Source organism: Squalius cephalus, assembly GCF_949319135.1.
Source record: "Squalius cephalus genome assembly, chromosome: 22".
NCBI classification, from domain to species: Eukaryota; Metazoa; Chordata; class Actinopteri; order Cypriniformes; family Leuciscidae; genus Squalius; species Squalius cephalus.
Window position 1 is genome coordinate 5,091,738 of NC_137143.1, and position 25,227 is coordinate 5,116,964.

Sequence of the window (25,227 nt, forward strand, 5' to 3'; positions counted from 1 at the left end):
AAGCTAAATTAAGAGTTTTCTGAGAGGATTCTTAGAATCTTTATGAATACGGGCCCTGGATTTACTGATGCCAAAGACTTGCTAGATGACCTGTCCTGAGGAAATGAGGAAAAAACATTTAACTGCAGACTATAAGAACAACACTAAGCAAGCACTGACCCCAATGCGCGGACATTTTGACAAACGCCATTTTCGACCAAGAGAACATACAAGGTTGGCCATACAGTTACCCACCTTTCCAATGGTTTGATGACTTAATTTATTTTATTTATAAGTTTATTTGTATAGGGACAGTACAAAAAAACATGATCCCAGTCAAAACTGGAAAATATGTATTGCATATTTATTTATAATAACTGTCCCTTTATTGCATAAAGGGATAGTTCACCCAAAAATGAAATTTAGCCCATGATTTACACACCCTGGAGCCATTTTAGGTGTTTATGACATTCTTCTTTAGATGAATACAATCAGAGTTATATAAAAAAATATCCTGGCTCTTCCAAGCTTGATAATGAGAGTGAATGGCTGTTTGTCTTTGGAAGTCCATCAAAGCGCATCTATTCATGATTAAAGTGCTCGACACGGCTCATGGGGGTTAATAAAGGTCTTCTGAAGTGAAGCGATGCGGTCATAAAGAGATCGGAAAACTAATCCATATCAATTGAGCAGTTTAGTAAAAAATGTCCTGAAGAAAAATTATTGCTTTATATGATGAACAGATTGAATTTAGGCTTTTATTCAGATATAAACATTCATCAAAGCACACATAGGTTTTGGTAAACAGAAGTTCAAGCATGTTCACTTGAAGTGTAAGATCCAATGAGGTTCATTCTCGTGTTACGCAGCACGTTTGAAATTCAGCGAGAACCAATGAGGTTCATCGCTTTACGATCTCTTTATGAACTTTTTGAAGCTTCAAAGTGGTAGTTGCGTAGACTGTCAATGGAAAGACGGAAATTTCTCATATTTCATTAAAAGGATCTTCATTTGTGTTCCGAAGATGAACGAAAGTCTTGCAGGCTTAGAACGACATGAGGGCAAATAATTAATTACATAATTTTTGGGTGAACTAAGGTTTGGGTTTAGAACAACATGAGGATACGTAAATGATGACTGAATTAACATTTTCTGGTTAACGATACCTTAAGAGAAATAATCAAGAAGCGGACAATTCTGAGATTTTTTAAATATTAGTATTTTTCATTACATTATTAACATTATTCAAAATATCATAGTCATTTAACAGTTTGTTATTAGGAATAAGAAAATAAATACATACTTTAATACATCTGAAAGTAAGGCTTCACAAAGGACTTAAACAGAAACATAAACAGCTGGGTTAAAATCAAATGAACTAAAAAAAAAAACTAAAAAAAATTTCCCATTTACCAAACCGTAAGTGTTGGGAAAATATTTAGAAAGCGTAATTTGGCATGGCACGACTGTTATGAGAGTGCACTGTGCGAGGACCTGAAAGGAAAAAACAGCACAAGGATGAGGAAAAACTGTCACAGATAAACACAAGTGCTGTTGACCAATTTCATTCTTCCATCCAGCTAGTCTGTAGTTGCCAGTTCAGTCGAGAACATAATAAAAGCTGGTATTCTCTTTCGTCACATCAGAGAAGACACTGTTGGTTTCATTTTTAAGTGGATTCACCCAAAGCCTAATTCCATGAACTTCAGAAAAAACACATTCTTTCAGTGCATTACCCAAGGTTGTGTCAAGTAGATAATGTTCTGAAAGGAAGCTCAGTTTGGTTAAAAGAAATAGAGGTGTTCACACATTTTGGTCTGGACCAAACAAACCAAGTGAACACACCCTAGGAAAGAGCTTTCAGGTTACGTCTGTATAGTCTGTTTTCAGTCCTGGCCTATATTGTGTAGTACAAACCTGACTGTGTAGACACAGACAACAATGCCAGCTATAACACACAAGTTTCTAAGTGCTCCCTCGAGGTTTCGCTTTGGCTGGCGGTGTGCAGGAGCTTGTTGGGCCACTGCCTCCTGATTGGCTGCGTGACCATTATGCGGAGGAGCACCAAAGAGGTCTTCATCTCTATTAGACGTCACATCTGAAATATACAGAGGTTGTTGTCGCACACTTAAGTCTCTCTGAGTCCTTTGCTTCATCTTGATCTCCTGTAAAACATTAAAATGTAGCATTAAATGAACATACATTTCATTCACAAGCTTATTTCCGAGTAAGGTTTACCTCCGCAACCTCAGGAAACAGCTCACAGAAAACTCTGTCCTTCAGGTTGTATGCCAAGCTCTGCGCAGATAGCTGTTTTTTCTGACAGACAAATATAAAAAAAAGAATAAAAGATTGAATGACAACCAGTTAGGTTAAAAAAATGACTATACTATGGGAGCATGAATATTACCAACACAATCTCATGCAATCCACAACTATTTCAAGTGATGCTCACTGCAGAGCCAAATGGGTGGAGCTTGACCTTGTCCAGCTCCACCTCTGTGGATCTAAGGGGTGGAGCTTATCCGAATTATGCCCCAGTTATGGTTAGGGGTGGATCTTTATGCTTACTTTTTTAAAGATCATGCGATATGCACCTCGTCAAAATACGTACGTTTACATGGTGATGGTAAATGCATGGTAGATGGGAAGCAAAATTAGATGTAAAAGGTTAGTTCACTCAAAAATGGAAATTCTGTAATTAATTACTCACCCTCACGTCGTTCCAAAACCATAAGACTTTCGTTCATCTTCTGAACACAAATGAAGATGATTTTGATGAAATCTGAGATTTCTGTCCCTCCATTGATAGCTACGCAACTACTTTGATGCTTCAAAAGGTTCATAAAGAGATTGTAAAACTAATTGGTTGAGTGGTTTAGTCAAAATTTTCTGAAGAGACTCGATCACTTTAAATGATGAATAGATTGAATTTAGGCTTTTATCCACATGTAAACATTGATCAGCAAAAATAAACAGAAGCTCAACCGAACCTGCTTGATGCGCGAGAATGAACCTCATTGGTTCTCGCATGCAGAAGCTCAAACTTGCTGCATAACGAAATCTCTCCGATTTCATTAAAAAGATCTTCATTTGTGTTCCGAAGATGAAAGAAAGTCTTACGGGTTTGTAACAACATGAGGGTGAGTAAATAAAGACAGAATTTTCATTTTTGGGTGAACTTTAATGCTTCTGCAGTCTCTGGCAAAACATTTGCATTCCCTGATAAACTTTGTGTTCACTTACAAAACTTTTGACATGGAAATAATATTAGATGGGAGGGAAAACTATATATTTCCAGAGCATTTCCCGGGGGAATGAAGTACTTTTGCGATAGAATACAAAAAAATTCGCAGACATTTCTTAGGGGGATGCAATATTTTGGCGAGAGAACACAAAAGCTTTTTTCCTCTTATCCCATATTTCCTCCTATAACCATGTCCCCTAGGGGCTCCGTAATGTATATATAGCCTATACTTTCAGCAAAAAAATGTGTTTGCCTTTCAGTGTACATACAGTGAAGTCAGACGTCTCAATGCTTCCCAATGTGGGAATCGTTTCCATCATGAAGCTCAGCAATCCGATGAGTATAGCAGAGACTGACCACGAAGGATTCCAGGTGTCAGGGTGAAAGTCACTTATGGACAGGCATAGCCTACAGGGAACATGGATACTTGAAATGAGCCGCAGTGACTTTACAGTAACTGTAGGCTTACAAAGTCAAGCTGTTATTGACCTTACCGTGTGTTGCACTTGAATCTCCCATTAGGGGTTATCATATAAATACTAGGTGGTTTAAAAGGAAATTCTTGAGGGAATAACAATTTGCCATGATAGTAGCCACCTTAAATGAGCATCAAAAGCAACATTGATTACAAAAAAAAAAAGAAATAAGTTCAAATAATAGGCCTATAATATAAGAAGCACTTTAAGATTAGGTTTTCATTCAAGTGAAAGTATTCACGCCTACCCTCATAAGGGGATTTCTCAGGTCCACGAACAACAAAATGCCTGGGAAACATTTCATCATGAGCAAGATCATTAACAAACATTTCAAGAGATGAACATTCAGGGAAAAAGGTTCATTTCACTATATTTTTGCCCAAGACCGCACAGCAAATAGATGTATTACGTTCATTCTTGTTTTTATATCAGTGTCAAAACCAGTGACATGACATTGACTGTATAAATCAGACAGATTCGTACCATTCTAGTATATTGGAGGGCAAAGGTTCAGCACAGATGTAAGGCACAGGGTCTTTCCTAATCCTGAAGTAATCCTGCTTCAGGCGCTGTGTTGCTGTCGAAGGGGTTTTCCTGTTACCACCCGCACTCATCTGAAATTGTTTTACTTAATGTTAAAATCGGCATGAAAAAAAATACACAGAGTAAAAGCTGATTGTACATGTAGCTGATTCTCCTATCTCTCTCCATATTTATACTCTCTCTCTCATATATAATTATTTAAATGGATGGCATACTCACCTCTCCAGATCAGATAAAAGTGTGGAGAGTATGAAATGAAGTGTCCAGTCTCTGTAAATGGGTCAGTTTCATGTGTCAACTAGCTTTGTGTGACTTTAAGTCAAAAATGTCCCATAAACAGGACATGCACGAGTCCTGAAGTCACAAGTGTTCACGTAGTGACTTCAGAGAAGAGAAAATGAAGGTAACATCATTTCTGTCTGCTTTCACTTTTGATTTTATAAGGAGTGGTACTAGGCTAACATTTTCTCTTCCTTTTTATCGGAGGGAAGCTTTGCCATATGAAAATACACCCAATAACATTTTTGTGGTTTTGTAGGAAAAGAAAAATTATTCTGATTTAGACTACAGCCACTTTTCATCATTGAGAATATTCGCACATAGACACACAATCTCACACACACATTTACACAGTTTTTTTGTTAGACCTCACCTATGTTACACAGGTACACCGGAGTTGAGTGTTCGTTAAGCATAAATACTGCTAAGGAAGATCATTTACACACACATGCACACAATCCTGAGTCAAAAAGTGGATTTGAGAAGACGCATAAAGAGAGACATTGTTTTGTGTTGTTAGGTAGATTGTAACAAAGGCACAACATGTATTTGGCATCAACTCATTGGGCAGTGATATTCTTGCTGAGGTTTGTATTAATGCATTTTGTAGTAAAGAAATTAGTGTACTTTGTATGATATATATAGCTAAAAAATTCTATTACAAATTTAGTGTCCCTACATAGTGACTGCGTTATAGAGGATGATCAGATATTTCTGAACGCATTCCTCTGGGCTGAGAACGGTTTGTAATTGTGCCGTATAACCAGGCTTAAATGGAAACGCAACTGGAACGGTTCTTAGAAACATTGGGCCGGACAGTGGAAAAGTGGCTTGTTACTTTTCTTTTTTACTTAATGAAACACAACATCCTTGTAAATAATTTTATGTTAGGTTCGTTGGTTCCTTCAAGATTTTCCTACGGGGTTTTTCGATTTATATGTAAAATAAGACTTGTGATTGACATGCTTCTTCGTAAAAAAAAAGGACGGCGGTCTACGCCCTTGTATAGACTACCGCGGTCTCAACGACATCACCGTCAAGTTTCAGTCGATATGGACGAGAAGAAAGTCAAAGCTGTTCTAGATTGGCCACAACCGGCAACTTCTTGGGATTTGCTAATTTCTACCGACGCTTTATCAGAAATTTCAGTTCGGTGGCTTCTCCCTTAACCTCTATGACTAAGAGAAATTCATCCCATCTCACATGGTCAACTGCAGCTCAGGGCTGGTTGCATAAACCTCTAAGACAGTCTTACAACTTAGACATCAATTAATTTTTTAATTCATATCTTTTTTAAATCAGTTACATAAAAATGTAGATATGCCTAATTTGATAGCAAAAACTAAGACTGACTGCCCCTGATTAACTGCTATTGGGTCATACTTGAACTTAAGACACTGTCTTAACATAATGGCTATGTTTATGCAACCGGCCTCAGGAGGCTTTCGCAGAACTTAAGTCACGTTTCACATCTGCTCCTATCCTCCATCACCTTGATCCGGAACTCCCATTCATAGTTGAGGTGGACGCTTCTCAATCAAACTCAAACTCAATCCAGCCGAACAGAACTACGACGTCGGAAACCGGTAATTGTTGAACCATGAAATCAGCTATGGAGGAGTGGCATCATTGGGTCTAAACATCCTTTTGTGATTCTAACTGACCACAAGAATTTGGAATATGTGCGATCTACCAAAAGACTGAATCCCAGACAGGCCAGGTGGGCTCTCTTCTTTACACAATTTGATTTCACCGTGACCCATCGTCCCGGTTCAAAGAACACTAAAGCAGACGCCTTATCACGCCAACACGACTGTTTAACTCCCATTAAGCCCAAGGAAACCCTTCTTCCAGAGCCATTAATCGTGGGCCAGATTCAGTGAGACATCATGACAGAGCTCACTCAAGCTAATTCACAAGAGACCCCCCCCCCCATATTCACAAATGCATCACCTGTAACACAAGCAAGCATCACAGACAATTACTATCCGGCTTACTGCATCCATTGCCAGTTCCTCACCGACCATGGTCCCCTCTTGCCATAGACTTTATTACCGATCTCCCCAAATCCAATGGTAATACCACAATACTCACTGTCATAGATCACTTCTCCAAGGCCTGTCGTTTAATTCCACTTCCCAAGCTGCCCACAGCATTTGAGACAGCTGAAACTCATGTGCAACTTTGTTTCGCTTCTATGGCCTCCCTGAGGACATTGTGTTGGATCGATGCTCCCAATTCACATCTAAAGCATTCTTCCAACAACTCAATATCAACATTAGCCTCACTTTAGGATATCACCCTCAATCTAATGGTCAAACAGAACGTCTCAATCAGGAAATCACCCGGTTCCTCAGATCCTATTGTCCTAACAGATTGGAGTCGATACCTCATGTGGGCAGAGTATGCACAGAACTCACTTCAAAAGCCCTCCACCGGACTAACTTCGTTCCAATGTGTAATGGGCTTCCAACCTCCTCTATTTCCATGGTCAGGGGAACCTACCGAGGTACCCTCTGTCAACGATTGGCTCCAGAGGAGCAAGGACATCTGGAATCAGGCTCACACTTACTACATGCTGTCAGGAGACAAAAGTTGCAGGCCGATCGTCACCATTGCTCCAATCCTGAATATACTCCAGGTCAATGGGTCTGGCTATCCACCCGAGACCTTCGCCTCAGACTTCCATGCAAAAAACTCAGTCCCAGGTATATGGGTCCATTCCAAATTGTTAAACAGATTACACCAGTTTCTTTTCGTTTGGGATTGCCTTCTAATTATCGTATCTCTCCCACTTTTCATGCATCACTTCATGGTGGTCGGCGAGGAGGCATACCAGGTTCAAGATCTACTTGATTCCAGACACCAGGGTGGGCTCCTCCAATATCTGGTGGATTAGGAGGGGTACGGACCGGAGGAGTGATCCTGGGTTAATGCCCTTGCACCTGACTTTTATCAGTGGACTATTTAAGCTGCTCTCAGACTCTACCTCATTGCAAAGTTTTGTTTTGCCCTGGTGAACATCTCTGAGCAATCCCTCCTGTGTTTGTCTTCCCGTGGATTACGCTTGGACTGTTTATTCTCTTCGTGATTCATTGCTGCCTGACCTGGACTGTTTTCTACTCTGGACTGATTTATGTAAGTTTGCTGCCTGCCCTGACCTTACGCCTGTTTTCAGATTATGAGTTGCTTTGTCTCTACTGTTGTGTTTGCTGGTGACTGACCCTGATTGTACGACCAAGATTACAATAAAGCTGCAAAATGGATCCTCACTTTTTGACTGCTGAAATAAATCTCGCTATATTGTTCCGTTTTTGGACAGTCGTGGAAACGCTATCAAGGATTTTTCTTTTGCTATTGGAGCAAATGGGAATACAAAAATTATATTTGCTGTCGTCTCCCTTTCACCGCTTTTATAAGTTTACTAATTTTTATTTTTAATCATATAAATGAAATGTATGAATGAATGAAAAATACAGTTTGATGGTTAAAATCTCAATGCTGCAGATGGTAAAATTTCTAAAACCAAAAGCCTTTTTAATGTATATTCCAACCCATTAAATAAAAATCTAAGTTACCCCTAAAGCATTTTCAAAAAACAAGGAACATGATAAATAATGCTCAATTACTAAACTATTTCATACATTCTTCTGTAGCACGTGAGCACCAGATATGTCACTGTCTTAATAGATAAATTACAGCATGGTTACATGTGAATTAGAAAGTTATTTACATAGTTAACCACACAAACCACAAATATAAGGAATACATCTCCCTTTAATTATTATGGGAATCAAAGCTGCTCAAGTCTGCCCAGACCACACCAGGGATGTGCACTTTTAAAATAACACAAAAACCCCTACAAAATAAAACCATAAGCTTAAAATACAGAGCTTTAGGAGTAGACCAAATCTAAAAACAAAACAATCCATGTTATTAAAACCGATCACCCAAGCTCTTATTTCAACATTTTCATATATTATTCTTTGAGATGAGTAAAATCTTGAAGACACCCTTCATCATAGGCCTCAGTGACTGCTGGTTAGTGTTTTGGAGGAGTGTTAAGCCAAGTGCGGAAACTCCCGAAAGATGACAGTGCACGTGGAGATGTCTGCAAAAGGAAACAAGTTAGCATTCTCCAATCATACTGTACTGAGTACAGAAATATTTATTCAAAAACACCAGTCGAGTCGCTGCTATGTTTCTATTCACCTGCAGGAAACTAATTGTAATAATATATCGTATCATATCATATCACGTATCGTATCATATCATCATATATCGTATCTTATCATATCATATCTTTTGAAAACTTCCCCATAATAAACAAAGAATCAATAAATGGGTAGTTGACATGAAATGTTGAGCAGTGACAGTAGCGATGTGACATAATTTGCCACATTTAACAAAAAAAAAAAAAAACATCTAATTTTATTTGAATTATTATAAATGGAGTTTTATGTCCTTAATTATGACATTAAATGAATGAATGAACTATAATGAATTTTTGTACTTAACCAGATTTATCCAAATCTGGTAAATTAATATCACACAGCATAACTATTTAACTCACACTGTTAAAGGTGATCAAACATGGTGAAGAATTAAAAGAAATCGTAACCAGTAACAGAATCTAAAATATAAAACTTAGCTTGCACAATAATAATACATTTAATATTAACAATGAATGCAATATGTAATACATACTGTAACTACCATACTACTACATACATAAACTACCATTTAAAGGTTTGGGGTCAAATTAATACTTGCATTAATGAATGCATTGAATTGATCAAAAGTGACAAAATATTTCTATAAAAAAAAAAAAAAAATTCCTGAAACAAATATCATGGTTTCCAATAAAATATCAGAAATGTTTCCTGAGCGGCAAATCAGCATATTAAAATTCAGCTTTGATCAGATACATAAATTACACTTTAATATATTTTCAAACAAACAGAAAACATTATTATATTATATATTTTAAAATATGAATTTATTTTTACTTTATTTTTTTTACTTTAAAAAAACTCTTACCGACCCCAAACATTTAATAGGTAATGTAAATACATACATATAATATAAATGTGAAACTAAAATCTTTGTGTTGAATAAAAAAATAAGGAAATTTATCAACTAACCCATGTGTTTTTGTTAAAGCACCAGTGTGATTAGTGTGAAGAGAACATGTGACAAAAACAGATGGTGTTTTTTCAGGAAGAGAGCTCAGAGACCATACTGACGAGCAGCATTTTCAAGATATATTTATGATGTTCTTGAGTCAGTAGCACACAAGTGTAATCACAGATCCCTTTTAAATGAGGTAAGAGACCCATAAAGTGAAAGACCCAAACCCAGTAGTGAACAGTCTGTAACATCACTCACTCGTAAACTCTTGCGCGTTACCCTCAGTGGACTCGCGGGTATACTGGGTTCTAAAAGAGGAATAATACCTAGTAAGACAATGTTACCATCACAATATCAATTACAAAAACACAGAAAATATGCCTTGCATGGGAAAATTGCATTATGAAAAAAAATCCCCACCCCAAGCCTTCGTGAGGAACAGCAAGCTGATGCAGAACGTGTCGTAAGAGACAAAGAGCAGAGCAGAAATATGAGCTCAAGACTTTGCCTGTTTTATTGTTTGTCAGTGTTTCAAAAGACAAGCTTCTTTTTATAGATTTCTGTCATACAAACAATAACAAACAATTGTACAAACATTACAAGAATGTCTCCAAACACAGAACGTCATCTAACAGTGTGAAAACAGATTGCACCGAATGTTGCAAGAGAAAATGAGTTAAAGGTCCGAACGCAAGAACCACAGTTCAACAAAGAGAGAGAGAGAGAGAGAGAGAGAGAGAGAGCAAGCAGTTGAAAAGAGTTCAAAGGTCAAAGCATATTCACAGCACAGTAGTTACGTACTTTTTCAGCTAAACTTTGTTTAAAACACATCCAGACACAATGACTGAACTGGTCCCTTCTTGGCAAATATCTACTCTATACACTGTCTCTATTTTCAGATGATTAAAACTCAATTTCAGATCATCGAATGTTTCTTTAAAACAAAAACTTAAAATGTACAATTACATTTTCCTTTCTTCAAGCTATTTCCATTGAGATTTTACGATTAATATGCCAGTCTTTTGCACTTGCTTTATAGCCTACCTGTATAAAGGTGAAGTGTGTCATTATTCAATGTTAAAATGGGTTTCTATGTCAGAAACTATAAGTAAACCGTAGGCCAAGTCCCCTTAAAGGGATAGTTCGGCCAAAAATGATATTTAACCCATGATTTACTCACCCTCAAGCAGTTCGAGATGCATAATGTCAATAATTTTTCAGACGAACACATTTTCAGTTATTTTAGAAAATGTCTTAGATCTTTCAGTGGTTATAATGTGAAGTTATGGGGTCCACCTCCTTCAAATCCCAAAATGTGCATGCATCCTTCACAAAAGTAATCCATCCAGCTCCAGGGGGATAAACGAAGGCCTTCTGAGGGTAATCCGTGCGGTTTTGTCGTAAAAATATACATATTTAAAACTTTATAAATGAAAATATCTTGCTTCCGGCAACGGTCGACGCGCGTTCACGGCAGATGGATGCCAGTGTATGACGTAGGACGTAGCGTAGGATATTTTCATTTATAAAGTTTTAAATATGTATATTTTTACGACAAAACCACACGGATTACCCTCAGAAGGCCTTCGTTTATCCCCCTGGAGCCGGATGGATTACTTTTGTGAAGGATGCATGCACATTTTGGGACTTGAAGGAGGTGGACCCCATAACTTCACATTATAACCACTGAAAGATCTAAGACATTTTCTAAAATAACTGAAAATGTGTTCGTCTGAAAAATGATTGACATATGCATCTCGAACGGCTTGAGGGTGAGTAAATCATGGGTTAAATATAATTTTTGGCCGAACTATCCCTTTAATAAAGCGTAAATGCTACGTGAAACTTTCAAAACATTGCGTTTGTTTGAGAATCGAACCCGCCCGCCACAGCACAGCCAATGGTGTGAATTTGGGGCCGAGACTATTTGTTTGTTGACCAATGGCAGATTGAGAGAATGTTTGAACAGTCTATATTTTTTACACACTTCACCTTTACTTGTAAAAATCCAGTCACGAATGCCAGAGCGTCACACAGAATCCTATCCCACTACACCCCAAATCAATTTGTTTCATTCACAATCCTGAATGTTTTTTTTCTTTCATTTTTCTTATTCACAGTGTATTTATTCTTAATCATTAAAATGTCAAAGCTAAAATTTGTTATATTAAACATTACCCTTTCTTTGTGTTTTCTCTTAGTCTTAGTTAGCAAGCTAACAGCTTAGCATAGTGCTAACTGCTTAAGATAAGCTGTTTAAATTAGCTACGTTTGTAGAGATAGACAGGATTCTGATGGCGTATTCTTAAAACTGGGATCATCTGAACCAAACGTGGTCAAAAAATGGACAACACAGCGCAGATGTCATCTGCAGTCATGCATTTTTACATAATGACAGAATCAGGTGGCTAAAATAAGGAACCATGCTTGCTAACGCAGACAGGCACTTTTGCCTTGGTATGCGAGCGAGTAAACGCATGCAAATGCTGACTGCTTTCACAGACAGACTGCTTCTAGACAAGCATTTCTCATTAAAAATCACATGACAGTCATTGGGAGCTTGGCAATACAAGTACAAATATATAAAACAGACGGCTGCGATACGTTTTATAAATAATTTCGAATAGCTGACATATTTTTAGATCTTTAAAGGGGTCAAAACACCCGTTTTGTTAGCATATGAGGGGGTCTGATGTGTTTTTGAAATGCGAAAGACAAAAAAGATCTAGTTAGGCAAACGTAAACGCCCATACATATTTCCATATTCTAGTTATAATTGCACTAATCCTCAGGACGGAATATAAATAAAAAGCACAACAAACAACATTAACATGAGGCAAAATAACATAAAAAGAAAAAACTCTGTTGTAAAAAACAAAAAATACTGTCGGTAGGAAAAGTGCGCACAGTCATATTTTGCACATAATGACTCAATAACACTCAGAAATGCTGTTTTGAATTACTAATTCAGTGAGACAAGGCTGTTAATCCATCAATTTATTATTACATCGCGATTAACGACACGTTGGAATGACGGCCATTTGTAGCCGTTCCATTTCAATATTTTGTGTTAACCACATACATAACGAACACAATGTGTAAACTATACTTGGTCAGGTGAGGAGGAAGTTGAGGATATCACTCGATCCTTGCTAAAGCTATTCCTGTTACGGGCTACAAACTTAGTATGTAGTCCTCCTCACAGTCTGCCAGCGCTCAAGAGCGCCCCCTAGCATTCGTCAATCGTGAGGCAGATAAACTCCTGAATACACTTTTTGTACTGCTGCTCTGTGGGACTGCTGCTGGGATATTGACCTGGCTGTCCGAAGGGCCCGTCCGCTTCCCGCATCTCTTCGTTCATCCGAGCTAACCGCAATCTAACCGAGACAGAGAGAACAAAACATGGGTTTCGTGTGCAGTGGCTTAACCCAGACAGCAACATAGTGCCGGCCCCGATCCGGGCCACATCCGGTACATGTGGAGTCAGCGCGTACCACATGTGGGCCGGATCTGGGCCGGCACTATGTTGCTGTCTGAGTCTCTGGGAGAATCCACAAGAGATGTGAAGTACTCGACTTACAATGTGACGATGTCTGCATTGGCTGCCTGAACGGCGATACTGAGCGGGTCCTGCCCGTCTCCGTCGACCTCCATCTGAGAGGCTCCTCGCTTCAGGAACAAACACACCTGTCTGTGGACACAAACAAACAACACACAAAGGGTTAAGTAACACTTCACTGTGTAAATGACTGAGGTGAATCAGTTTTTGGTCAAGATCATGTATTGACAATGCAAGAGTCCAGCACTCTGTAAAGTCTCCTCCAGCACATCCCAAAGACTTTCAATGAATTTAAGCTCTGGACTCAGAGGAGCCGATTCATGTGTGAAAATGATTCTTCAAGCTCACAACCATTCTTCTTTCACAATCTGAGCCTGATGGATCTTGACACTGTCATCCTTGAATATGGCCATGATGTGTCTTCCTACATGGTTGTTTAAGAAATGAAAAGCTACACACTCCATCAATTAGGATTAGATGAACTGTTGCCAAACATATAACATGCTAGAAACATAATAATCACTGCAATAATGATCTAATCATAGAATCTCTTAAGCATTTTCATATTTAAATCCAAACAACGCCTTTTTTGGACCGGCAGTGTAAATACAGTGTATAGCACTACATATGGGATGTCTGACCGCGACTGACTGGAAAGAAGAAATGAACCGGAGAAGATCTCCAAATCAAATCTACCTATTAAATAATCGCCACCGACCAATGATTAAATATACCAATGAGTTTATATCTCGCAATTCAGACATCTTTTGTCAGAATTGCATGTCTATATCTCACAATTCTGACTTAACACGCAATTGCGACTTTATATCATGCAATTCTGACTTTATATCTCCCAATTGCATGTTATAAAGTCAGAATTGCGAGATATAAACATGCTAATCTGAGAAAAAGTCAGAATTGCCAGTTTATTTCTCGCAATTGCGAGTTTCTGTTTCACAATAACAGAATAACACAATAACAATAACACAATTTCACAATAACAGACTTTATAACACGCAATTGGGATTTTATATCACGCAATTCTCACTCAATTGCGACTTTATATCACGCAATTCTGACTTTATAACTCGCAATTGCCACTTTATGTCACACAATCGTGAGAAAAAATGTCAGAATTGTGAGATAAAAAGTCGCAATTACCTTTTTTTTATTTATTCTGTGGCGGAAACAAGCTTCCATACAGATCACTAGATTTCGTAAACAAAACTTTTATGCAAGGTTGTCACAGTCTTGAGTGATTTCTTACCCCGTGTGACCCAGGCACGTGGCGTGGTGGAGAGGTGCCCGTCCTCGTCCGTCCCTCTGATTGACATCTGCTCCATTCTGCAGCAGGAACTCGCAGGCTATCAGAGAGCCCTAAGAGAGGGATGGAGATATCAAACATCAGGAGAAACATTGAGTAAAGTAAACTCTGATAATTGACACTATTAGCTGTATACACTGAAAAAAAGTTGTCAATAAAACAAAATTACTGGATAACGCTTGACAAAAATACTATTTTAGTCTTTCTACTTCAAACCTTCAGGTTTAATTTAATGTTTTATCTCCGATATCTCTGTAATAATTTTTGAAATTTACTAGCAATTTATGATTGTAAATGGTTTCAAAATAAATCCTACACCAATTTTCTTTTTCAGTACAGAAAGTCTCACCCCTGTGACGGCTTGTATTAATGGACTCTTGCTTTCGTCCTCCTCGTTGACGGAGTTGACATCTGCACCGTGTGCGAGTGCTTCCGCCATGACCGGGAGGTTCCTCGCCCGTGACGCCTTATGAAGCAGCGCGCTCGGGTCAAGCTCCCGCCCGTCTTCTGGATCCGACGCTTCCTGCTCGATATCAACCTCTCCGCTGGATTCATCAGAGTCCTCACACTCTGCAATAAAGCAGAAAGACATGGAAGATAAAGAAGGAGATACGCACAACAGATAGATATACTAATGTCGGACATCTTCTCACCTTCCTCAGTGACACTGTCCACCACTGAGCCGAAAACGAGTATGTCCGTGCTGCCGTCCGTACTGCCGCCAAGCCCGCTGTCACTGCTGAGACCTGCGGGGCCAACGGGTGCCAAGCGAGGGACACGTTACTCACACCATGACCTTCTCAAACATTCTGTGCTAAACTCCTCACATAGTACATTATAAAATGAATCTGAAACAGGCTACGTTACTGTAGCCATTCTCTATGAAAATCAACAGTGTTGGGGGAAACGCATTACACGTAACGCGAGTTACGTAATCAGATTACCTTTTAAGTAACTAGTAAAATAACATTACTTTTAAATTTATAACAAGTAAAGCAAGTTACTTTGTTTTCTGATTTATTCACTGACACCTCTCCTGTCCTCATATTGAAATCAGGAGTAAATGCAGAAATCAACTAGCTAGTCACGACTGTTTCCTGAAACCATATTGTCGCAAAGTAGTCGTTCAACCACGTTGTTTTATTACGTCACGCACATGGTAGAGTAATAACTTCTTTTAATGAAACTGTTTGAGATCGAACTAACGCTAGATGTTTTGATATAAATTACAGACATGGCATCTGAGGACTATTTCTCATTTTTCTCAGTTATTTTGCTTTATTTCCAGATTCAATCATAGGCTCATTCTTACATAGCAGAACATGTTATGACGACAAAAAACGACACTTTAAATCTCCTGACAAACTAAAAGACGTAAATGACATTTGTGTTTTCTAAATAGAAGACACAGGTTGTACTGAATGTCAGCTTGCTTATTTTGCTCAAGATAAGGATTTATTGAGTCCACATGTCATGCAAACAAGAAACTGCTTCCAACCACAGGTCGAGAGCCGTCGTTCCAACTACACAACTTTGCGATGGTTTCGGGAAACACTGACTCGTTAAACTATGCTGATAACGACAGAACTTGCGAACAAAGTTGGCTAACGATGCTTTCGGGAAACACACAACAGAACGGCAGTGCAGCTGAAAGGTTTTTTTTAAACAGCGCCCTCTACTGTACATGTGTGAATTTGCGTTTCCTTCAGTCTGAGACTTATTCATTTCACTTTTGGTGTGAAAGGGACTTTGCATTTTCCAAAAATAAAACTTTTTTTTGTTATTAAAAAACAAAAGTAACATTAAAAAAAGTAAAAGTAATGTAACATTACTTTCCATAAAAAGTAACTAGGTAACACGATAAGCTACTTTTTAGGGAGTAATGCAATGTTGTAAGTAACTTTCCCCAACACTGACAGCAGGAGATATATGTGATAGACATGGTTGTCTCAGGGTCTTCTTTAGAAGGTAAAGTCTCATAAGAAACTTACTGCGAGGCCCTGAGCCCGTGTCAAAGTAAGAGAAGAGTGAATCAAGCTCATCGGGACAAAACAAAGACTCTCTCCGAAACTTGGCGGCTGCTGCAGCTGAAGGGGACAAAAAGAGAAGGACATCATGTCAATTTGAGATGATTGGACATGAGAACTGGACACAACCTTGTCCAACTCAGATGAGTAGAACAAACATGTTCAGAAATGACCATTACCAGCGGAGAGATTGCCTGGCGACATGATCCCGGCGTCGTGCCTGTATTTCCGGCGTGTTTTAGGGGCTCTGATGGAGCTGTTGTGTCTCCTGCACTTCTTCACGCTCCAGTGACGGGATTTCCTGCTCCCCTCCACCAGGGCTTCGGAGCCACACATCTTCTTCAGAAACTTCCTCTCCACGTATTTCGCTTTGATCCACGCTTCTTTCTCCTGCCTAAATAAAACACCAGAAGCAGAACAGGGAGCTTCTATTAATGAAACATTCAATATATAAAAATATAATGACATCAAAAGGAATTTTTTTTTTAAATCTAAGTTAGGGATGCACCGATATGAAATTTGTTTATATTTTAAAGCCGATAACCGATATATTGGCCAATAAATCTAAATCCACATTTTTATATAATTTTTGAGAGCCTGATTACAAAAACAAGTCTCACTATTCAAAAGCCATGTCCCAAGCACACAATTATAATGTTCTCATTATAATTTTATGTAGCCTATATGACAGACTTGTTGCACTTGACTGTATTTTCCTTTTTGAAGTGATTTCAATCATATTTCAATCAATTAAAACCATCATGTCGAACAGTGCGCATCTGAAGTGTCTCCACTGAAGGAAATAATCCATTATTTATCGGCTTTAATATATCGGCCAATTTTTATCATCAGGCCGATAACGATAACATCAAAAATTAACATATTTCGGCCGATACAGATATGGTGGCCGATATATCGTGCGTCCCTAATCTAAGTTATAGATTATGGTAATTAATACAATGCAATGGCAGAGATTTGGCCACACACTGACCTTGAGCTGTTGGGACCGGGTTTCTTGAGTCCTTGTTCCTCACACGCACCTTCATAAATATGGTTGATTACAGAGTTGCCAAGCTCACACATTAGCTAGAGAGAAAACAGTCATAAAGCATTATTCAATCAATAAAAGTCAAAAATATTATAACCAAAACCATGTAATAAGCATATCTAAAATTGATGTATCTGATTAAATGGAAGCATAGGAAACTATAGTATAGGAAGTATAGGATTTTAGGAAACTATACCGGGTGCAGTGTTGGGGAAAGTTACTTTTGAAAAAGTGGTATGGTTGAAGTCAATCATCGAGGGACAGCAGCAAAGACTTTAGTTAATAAAGTAAGATTAAATACATAAAGTATATTTGTGTTATTTAACATTTGATTAATGCGGTTTTTCATAATATTCCGAGTTTGTATTTGACAGTTTTTATATATTTTGAGGAATACTGAATCTGTTTTTGTGCTAGTGGGATGAGTAAATGTATGTTCACATTTAGTCTAGAACTACAGTACCCATCATGTTCACACACAGCGCACACAACGCCTCGGCACTTACGATTTCCCTCAACATGGGGACAGGAGAGCAGTCAGTAAATGGGAAAATAAAGTAACTTGCAATACATATTTGAAAAGTAACTCAGATATTTTATTGTAGATTTAAAAGTAATGCGTTACTTTACTCGTTACTTGCAAAAAAAGTAATATGATTATGTAACTCACGTTACTTGTAATGCGTTACCCCCAACACTGTTTGGGTGAATGTATAAAGAAAATGAAGACTATTTTCATAATTAATCATCCCCCATAACACTATTAAAAAGAATTATTTTTTTGTTGTAATTCTCATCATTATTATTATTATTATTATTATTATAAAACTGAATTTTACACAGTTCTTTTGCATGTAAACTTTGTTCTTTAGTTAAAAAAAATTCATTATATATTTTTTTACATTTATTTAAATCAGCCAAAATTAAAGATCATAAAACAAATACTACAATGATATATGCATACTTTACAATTTAAATAATACATCTTTATCTGCATTATAGTGATGAGAATGAAGTTTTGAAAAAGGGGAACATGTGCTTAATATTAGATTATTTTAATATAATTTGTATTATATATTAATGAAAATAAAGTTTCTTAATTTTATTTTCTTCATCAAAATATAATGACTTTTTTTTCTTTGATATCTTTTTGTTCGGGGTGAAATGAGATTCACTCTTTCATCACTCAGGTCTTACCTTCATAAGCTCTGGCTCCCACGTGTCGAGTGTTAAAGAGCGAACTTTAGAGCAGTGGACACCTAAACTCCTGCAGACATGGAATAGAGATCATAAAAATTACCCTATATTCAAGAATCTTCAATATGGAATTATTATAATTTAGGCACACATACATTTTATACATTCAGTTATATTTTGCCGTGACATTGGCGGATTAAAAAATAACTCAAAGTGGAACAATGGCAGGACACATTTGTGTCAGGCTCCAGTAGAAACCCATCAGAATCTGCCAGATCTCCATCTGCAGGCCCTGTTGTGTCTGAGCAAATCAAATCTAATGCCTCTGTGTATCATGAGTGCAGTCTTTGAGGAGGTAGGAGAGATTTAATCTGATTATCAGGCTGGCGCCGGTAATCTGCAGAGGAACTGATGAAGCAGAAAAGGTGCTTCACCCTGAGGGAATGACGCAGTGTGTACACGAGAGCCATAGGGATGAGGGCCTGCCTTCACGTAAAGCCATTCTGCTGTTGGGTTCAATCTGTCATGGGTGATGTAGTCGGGATAAACGCACTGACGCAGGTGGCTTTAAGGCCTGTCGATCTTCAGTCAAAACAATATAGAAACAGATGGCTTCTCAGATGTTTAGATAGTAAGTGGGCAAATTCTAATCGGAAGTGAGCATCCCTTTGCCCCTCTCCCTCTGAAGGGCCCTTGAAGCCGGCACTTTGGAGGAGGCAGGGCACTTGTGTGACAATGTAAACGTCTGGAACACACGTGGTAAAGGAAGCAACGAAAAATAACGTAATTTCCTCATTATTTTCACCTGGAACGTTACCAGAACAATGCAGAACGGTTTCCATCACCCCATTAGTGCTATTACAATTTAAGAATAAAATTTTTGCATATAAATATATATTGTACAGTTATATTTTTAACATATGCTTTATATATGTGTGTGCACGGCCTTAAATGAACACTCGCCAAGCGGCAAATAAGAGCTGGCATTGATGAGTATATAAAACGGTGTCACTTGCCAGTTGGCCGGTAACATTTTTATGAATTATAACAATGCATGAACGACGCTCGGGACAGTTGACGGGCCAGCGGCAGCGCTTCATCTTAAAGAAAGTTTAAGCTTTGACAAGACGACGTGAAAGGGAGCTCATTTCATTACTCGTGCTCTTTGTGGAAAGTTTTGTGTGTGCGAATCTGAAACAGAGCTCTCCTTTATGTCTTCTTGCAATTGGGTGGACAAATTCACACAAAATTAGCCCAGTAAAGATAGTCATGTCTTATATTAGATCCGGCGTTCGCTCTTAAAGTGACAGCAGCCTAATATTCCTGCAGCTGTCTGTGTTTTTAATGTTATTCAAGCAACAAAAGACAAAGAAAAAAAATTCACTCTCTGTTCTTACTAAATAACTTTTGTAACTTTAATAAGGATGTTTAATCTATACAGTGTTATTTTACATTTGCGTATTTCATTAAATTTCTGTGCCTGTAAACTACTCAGACATACCTGAAAAACCTGAAAAGCATTGTTTATTTCATTTATATATTTGTTAAATTGTATTTAATTGTGCTTTTGCTTGTAATTTGCTTATTGGTTCTTATTTTATTACTGACTGTTTACTTGTCTTTAATAATGTTTTATATTTATATTAGTAAGGCTAGTAATTTTAACTATGGCATCGAAATTGGAATAGCTAGAGAATTGTGAATTTTCACTGATTTCTAAAATTTTGGTGTCATTACTGCCTGTTTTTGCAAAAAGAGTTTCATAGCCGGTAAAAAAATGTTTATGGCCAGTAAATTTTCTTACGTCACCGACCATTGGCAGGTGTGGCAAAAAGTTAGTTTTAGGCCCTGTGTGTGTGTATGTTTCCTCTTTAAAACTTGCCTTCTCGTCTTTGGGCACAGCAGGCATTCACATTTACCTAATGTATCTAACACAATTATTACCTATGAAAATTATTTAAACTATATGAAATGCATAACAAACATATTAGTAATATATCACAAATATGTGTAATATAACACACATACAACACAACCTGAATTATTGTTTATACGTTAACTAGACCTCACCCACCATCTAGCTTTAAAATGGATCACGAGGATTCGCCACCATACAGTATATGATCAAATTATTTGATAGATTTTAAACATTTAATATGATACATTTATTGTGCTAACAGATTTGAAGGGATTCAGTTGTTCACTTTCATTCGGTACGTTCCTACAAATGTTTCCCCTTCCCGAAGTGCCCTTCAAGGGCCCTGTATGTCGGCTGTAAGATGTCTGAAACAATGACCTGTTTTATATTGCTTTGTGTTATAACTTATAACTTTATAACATCCAAAAAGGAAGCGAGCTCTCACCTGTGAATGCCAGAGCACTCGATACAGAGCAGAATGCCGAGGTTGATGCTGGCCCAGCGCGGGTCGGCCTGGCCACAGTCGCAGCAGATCTCGTTTCCCGGAAGACACTGCACACGCTGTAAGATACTCTCTCCTCTGACTATACGCTCCCGCGGCTCGCTAGCAGAGTCGATACTGCTCGTGGAGGGAGAAGCTGTCCTGTCCAGACGCTGGCAAACAGTACAAACAGTTTATTACTGATACGTATGTAAAATACAAAACTATGTAAAATGCAATTTATGTAATAGGGTCAATGGCATGGCATGCTATTCATACATAAAATGTATGAGAAATTAATTATTATTAAATTATTAATTATTTTTGATCATTTATTTGGGGGGAGTGCTTCACTGCTTAATAATAATTTATACAAAGTTGTCCTGTCATGTGGTGCGACCGACGTACAAAGAGAAGTCAAGAAATGACATCACAAAGAGAAAACCCTCATGACTGTGTCTCAAGGACAGTAAGCCTCTTATAATAATTCGATATTTTTATGACAAGGCAAGGTTAGTTCAGATCGTATAATGCCATGTGGTGAAACTCCCCCAAATGTAATATTATATGAATTAATTATTTATAATACTTGTCTGAATATCTATCTACAAAAGATATTTTAAAACTTTTTGGAAAATACTTAAGATGTGTACACTCACGTATTTTTAGGGGCATAAGTGTTTCACTGCTAATTAATATTCAACAGACCTTTGTTCTGTCATATGGTGCAACTAACAGAAAAAAAAATCATAAACCAAGAAATGACATCACAGAAAGGACCTATGAATGTCAAGGTCAATAATTCGATTTTTTTATGAAAAGGCAAAATCAGTACAGATTATAAAATGCCACAATTCCCATCCAAATCTAATGATATTTATCAATTATTCATTTACGATATGTAAAAAAATATATTTTTGGGAAAATAATTAAGACATGTAAGCTTTTGGCTGGGGGGGGGGGGGCATAAGTGCTTCACTGCTTATTAATATTAGAAATTATTAATATATTTGTCCTGTCATGTGGTGCGAAAAAACAACACATCATGACTTCACATCTGATAATTTGACATTTTTATAAAAAGACAAATTAGTTTCGATTGTAAAAGACTGTTCTGATTTAATAATTTATGATATTTACCTTGAAACATATTTTAAAACTTTTTGAAAATTAATGATTATGATGTGTACATTCAAGTGTATTCATTGTGTAAGGAAGATTATAATTTTTACTGTATTATACCACATGGCATTTTTAAAGTCATTAAATTTATACTTTGCTTGAAATGTTATGAAAAAAAAAAATCAAAACTTAGTACATTTTTAAGAGCTGTAAATGAGGATTTTTTTATTCTTTATTTTAGACACTCTTGTCACTGACCCAATTCCAAACTTTGATCTGAACTTTGAAATGACTTTCACCAGTTTTACAGTTCATACTGATGTTAAATGCCATGCATAGTGTGACACTGAGGCATTATATACAGCTTCTCAGAGCAGTTGTTAGTAAGACTGACCTCTATGTAATAGTTTTCAGAAATCTCTCTGTAGGCAGAAGCAATGCTGGCCTGAACCGCCTGAATCCAAGCTTGACGGAGCTTCTCCGATTCAGCCTGCAGCATACAGCTCCTGATGGGGGTTGATTCGCATATTAGATACCGTACATACCCAAACACACACACACACACGACACAGTACTCACTTTGTAGGTGACACCACTTCAAAACAGAACCTTCTCTCAATGTCCTCACATGGTTTCACAGAGCAAAGCCGCAGGTCCTCCACAACCACAGTCAAAACGTCCTACGACACACAGCAGATTGCAATGTCAGGTCACAATAGTCATTTGTAGCACTTGAAAGCAGTAAAAGTATCTGTAAAGTAAACATCTGAATCCTACACTATACACTTAAGTGGGGTTCTATATAGAACACTAGCATTCTTGACCCAAAAAGGTTCTAAATAAGGAGAAATGTTTTAAACTAGATGTACCGCATGGCGGTACAAAATATGACCGCCGCTCAGGCCTGCACTGGCTTTCCACAAAAAATATACTTATACATACTAAGTATGAAAAATCTGTGATTTTTTTTTCAAAGGACCCTCCCATTCAATTTCTACAAACCTCTACCAAACGGTTGAGGTGCCTGTTGATGGTAAAAGTCAGTTATCTGACTTTGGCATGGGTTTGTTGTGTTTTACTGAAATAAAAAAAAAAATTTCCCCAAAAAAGTGGTTTTATCTTGTAGCCCTGGTCCCAGAGTTTTAAAAAAACAATGTTAACAAAATTAAACTCATTCCCACTGTACCTAGTAGAACACTTAAGTAAATGTCCCATTGAAATTAATGGGATTTTATGGATTTAGGTGAAGAAAGTGTACATATAATACATTTTGGTCTGTACCATGAAGAGAAAACTGATTCAACTATATAAACTATATATTTTCTGAAAGCGTAGACTCTCAGGATGTGATCTAACATGGCATGAAACATGTCCCACCCACCTCATTAGTATACTGCCCAAGCATAACACATTGGGTATTGGTAAATCGGGTATATGGCTGATACCTAAAAAAAGTAGTAGTATGTGCATGTCTGTCTGTGTGTGTGTGTGTGTGTGTGTGTTTGTGTATGTGTGTGTCTGTGTGTGTGTGTGTCTGTGCGTGTGGATGTCAGTGTGTGTGCATGCTTGCGTTTGTTTGTATTCCTGCATGTGTGTGTGTGACAGTATCATCCTAAACCAGCAACCCTTCGCTCAACAGCACCATCTACAGGCCGATGAGTGTACAGTCACTAAATGTGCACATAAATTAATTTATTTTATACCCCCCCATTGGATGAAATTCTACGAAACTTAGCATACCCCCAGAGGATGTCAAGTTAATCATACACATGAAATATGGTGCAGTTCTGAACATCTCAACTGAAGATAGGGGCGATTAAAGCAGAATAATATTGCATTTTCATTTTTTATGGGAGGGGCGCAAATCACAAATGAGTGATTATGGGCTAGGTTGATGTGGGCCCTTAAGAGCAACATACCATAAAAATTTCTTCATCCTCGGTGCCACGGTTCAGGTAGTTATTTAGGAAAAACTGAATTTTTTGGGTTTGGGGGGGCCCAGTGCGGGGGGGGGGGGGGGGGAGTGGCCCCCGGGGACCAAACGAAATTTTTCCGTAAAAGTCTAGTGGGGCTACATGCCCACCAAATTTCATGTTCCCCGGTGTTTCGGTGTCCCTGGTATCGTTGACGAAAAATTCAGTAGATGACGAAAAAAAAAAAAAAAAAAAACCTTTGACAATCCCTATATGATTGCAATGATTGCACAATACTTTAATGTTTTTTATAAGTGATAAAGTATGTTTATGAGCTGTTTCATAAAATGTTATCAACAAAAAAAATTATCCATAAAATGAACCCCTACAAAGTTCTAATATACGAAGCACCAGACAGAACTCTTTATGGCTCTATATAGGGTTCAATATAGGTTATAGAAGAATGTAGCAAAGTTGAACCACTTACTTTTAGTCTCTTCTGATACACTAGTTGACTGTTCTGTATCGAAAACCATCGCCTGGAACGAGAGGAAAACACATTATCAGATTTTCTCAAAAAAATGCATGGAAAGTCAAACATTTAGAGCCTGTTCTTACCTGTTCCATGTCTTGAAAGCATTGCTCGCCCTCTTGAACAGGTATCCCTCCATCACGACACCATTGGGAGCATCCATGTTGAATTCCGCTTTGGAGTCATCGTAAGCAAAATCCTGTCACGCAAAACAGAGCAGCTCTACGTGATTCAGGCAGATCAGTAGCACACACAGAAACTAGACCTTGTCAGTCAGTACCGAGGACCCTTATTGTTCTGTTAAATCTTCTGCGAGACAGACAAAAGACAAAACTTAATCCCTATCAGTCAAAACATAATCCCCATGACCATAGCAGCCATATCTAATCCCTCTGATTTCAATCAATAATGACCGGCAGCCTCTTAATGGCTTTTCTGACTTTGAGGTAGTA

At 37.8% G+C, this 25,227-nt stretch overlaps 2 protein-coding genes across 3 annotated transcripts in view; both read right to left on the reverse strand.

The window, feature by feature from the left end:
* Nucleotides 1-1,176: 1,176 nt before the first annotated feature.
* Nucleotides 1,177-4,636, reverse strand: LOC307150642 (ubiquitin-conjugating enzyme E2 J2-like). 2 transcript variants are annotated; one of them, XM_079858025.1, is made up of 7 exons: nucleotides 4,465-4,636; nucleotides 4,186-4,316; nucleotides 3,950-3,990; nucleotides 3,721-3,823; nucleotides 3,496-3,634; nucleotides 2,218-2,298; nucleotides 1,177-2,144 (listed from the first exon to the last, which is right to left on the reverse strand). In XM_079858025.1, exons 2-7 carry the CDS (start codon nucleotides 4,314-4,316, stop codon nucleotides 1,866-1,868), a joined length of 774 nt encoding a protein of 257 aa, XP_079714151.1. In that variant the 5' UTR covers nucleotides 4,465-4,636; the 3' UTR covers nucleotides 1,177-1,865. The 2 variants fall into 2 exon arrangements, with proteins under 2 accessions (XP_079714151.1, XP_079714152.1); XM_079858026.1 differs by lacking the exons at nucleotides 3,721-3,823; nucleotides 3,950-3,990 and having other exon boundaries at nucleotides 4,465-4,624.
* Nucleotides 4,637-7,996: 3,360 nt separating this feature from the next.
* Nucleotides 7,997-25,227, reverse strand: part of acap3b (ArfGAP with coiled-coil, ankyrin repeat and PH domains 3b) — an 82,553-nt gene continuing 65,322 nt past the window's right edge. The window contains exons 10-25 of the mRNA XM_079857065.1: nucleotides 24,862-24,974; nucleotides 24,731-24,782; nucleotides 22,910-23,010; nucleotides 22,725-22,836; nucleotides 21,173-21,381; nucleotides 18,810-18,879; nucleotides 17,556-17,650; nucleotides 16,744-16,958; nucleotides 16,529-16,624; nucleotides 15,191-15,283; nucleotides 14,887-15,107; nucleotides 14,481-14,590; nucleotides 13,235-13,345; nucleotides 12,970-13,031; nucleotides 9,913-9,962; nucleotides 7,997-8,635 (exon numbers count right to left, since the gene is read on the reverse strand). Coding sequence (XP_079713191.1) covers nucleotides 8,567-8,635; nucleotides 9,913-9,962; nucleotides 12,970-13,031; nucleotides 13,235-13,345; nucleotides 14,481-14,590; nucleotides 14,887-15,107; nucleotides 15,191-15,283; nucleotides 16,529-16,624; nucleotides 16,744-16,958; nucleotides 17,556-17,650; nucleotides 18,810-18,879; nucleotides 21,173-21,381; nucleotides 22,725-22,836; nucleotides 22,910-23,010; nucleotides 24,731-24,782; nucleotides 24,862-24,974 — 1,779 coding nt within the window. The 3' untranslated portion in view covers nucleotides 7,997-8,566. The remainder of the gene's footprint in view (nucleotides 8,636-9,912; nucleotides 9,963-12,969; nucleotides 13,032-13,234; nucleotides 13,346-14,480; nucleotides 14,591-14,886; nucleotides 15,108-15,190; nucleotides 15,284-16,528; nucleotides 16,625-16,743; nucleotides 16,959-17,555; nucleotides 17,651-18,809; nucleotides 18,880-21,172; nucleotides 21,382-22,724; nucleotides 22,837-22,909; nucleotides 23,011-24,730; nucleotides 24,783-24,861; nucleotides 24,975-25,227) is intronic.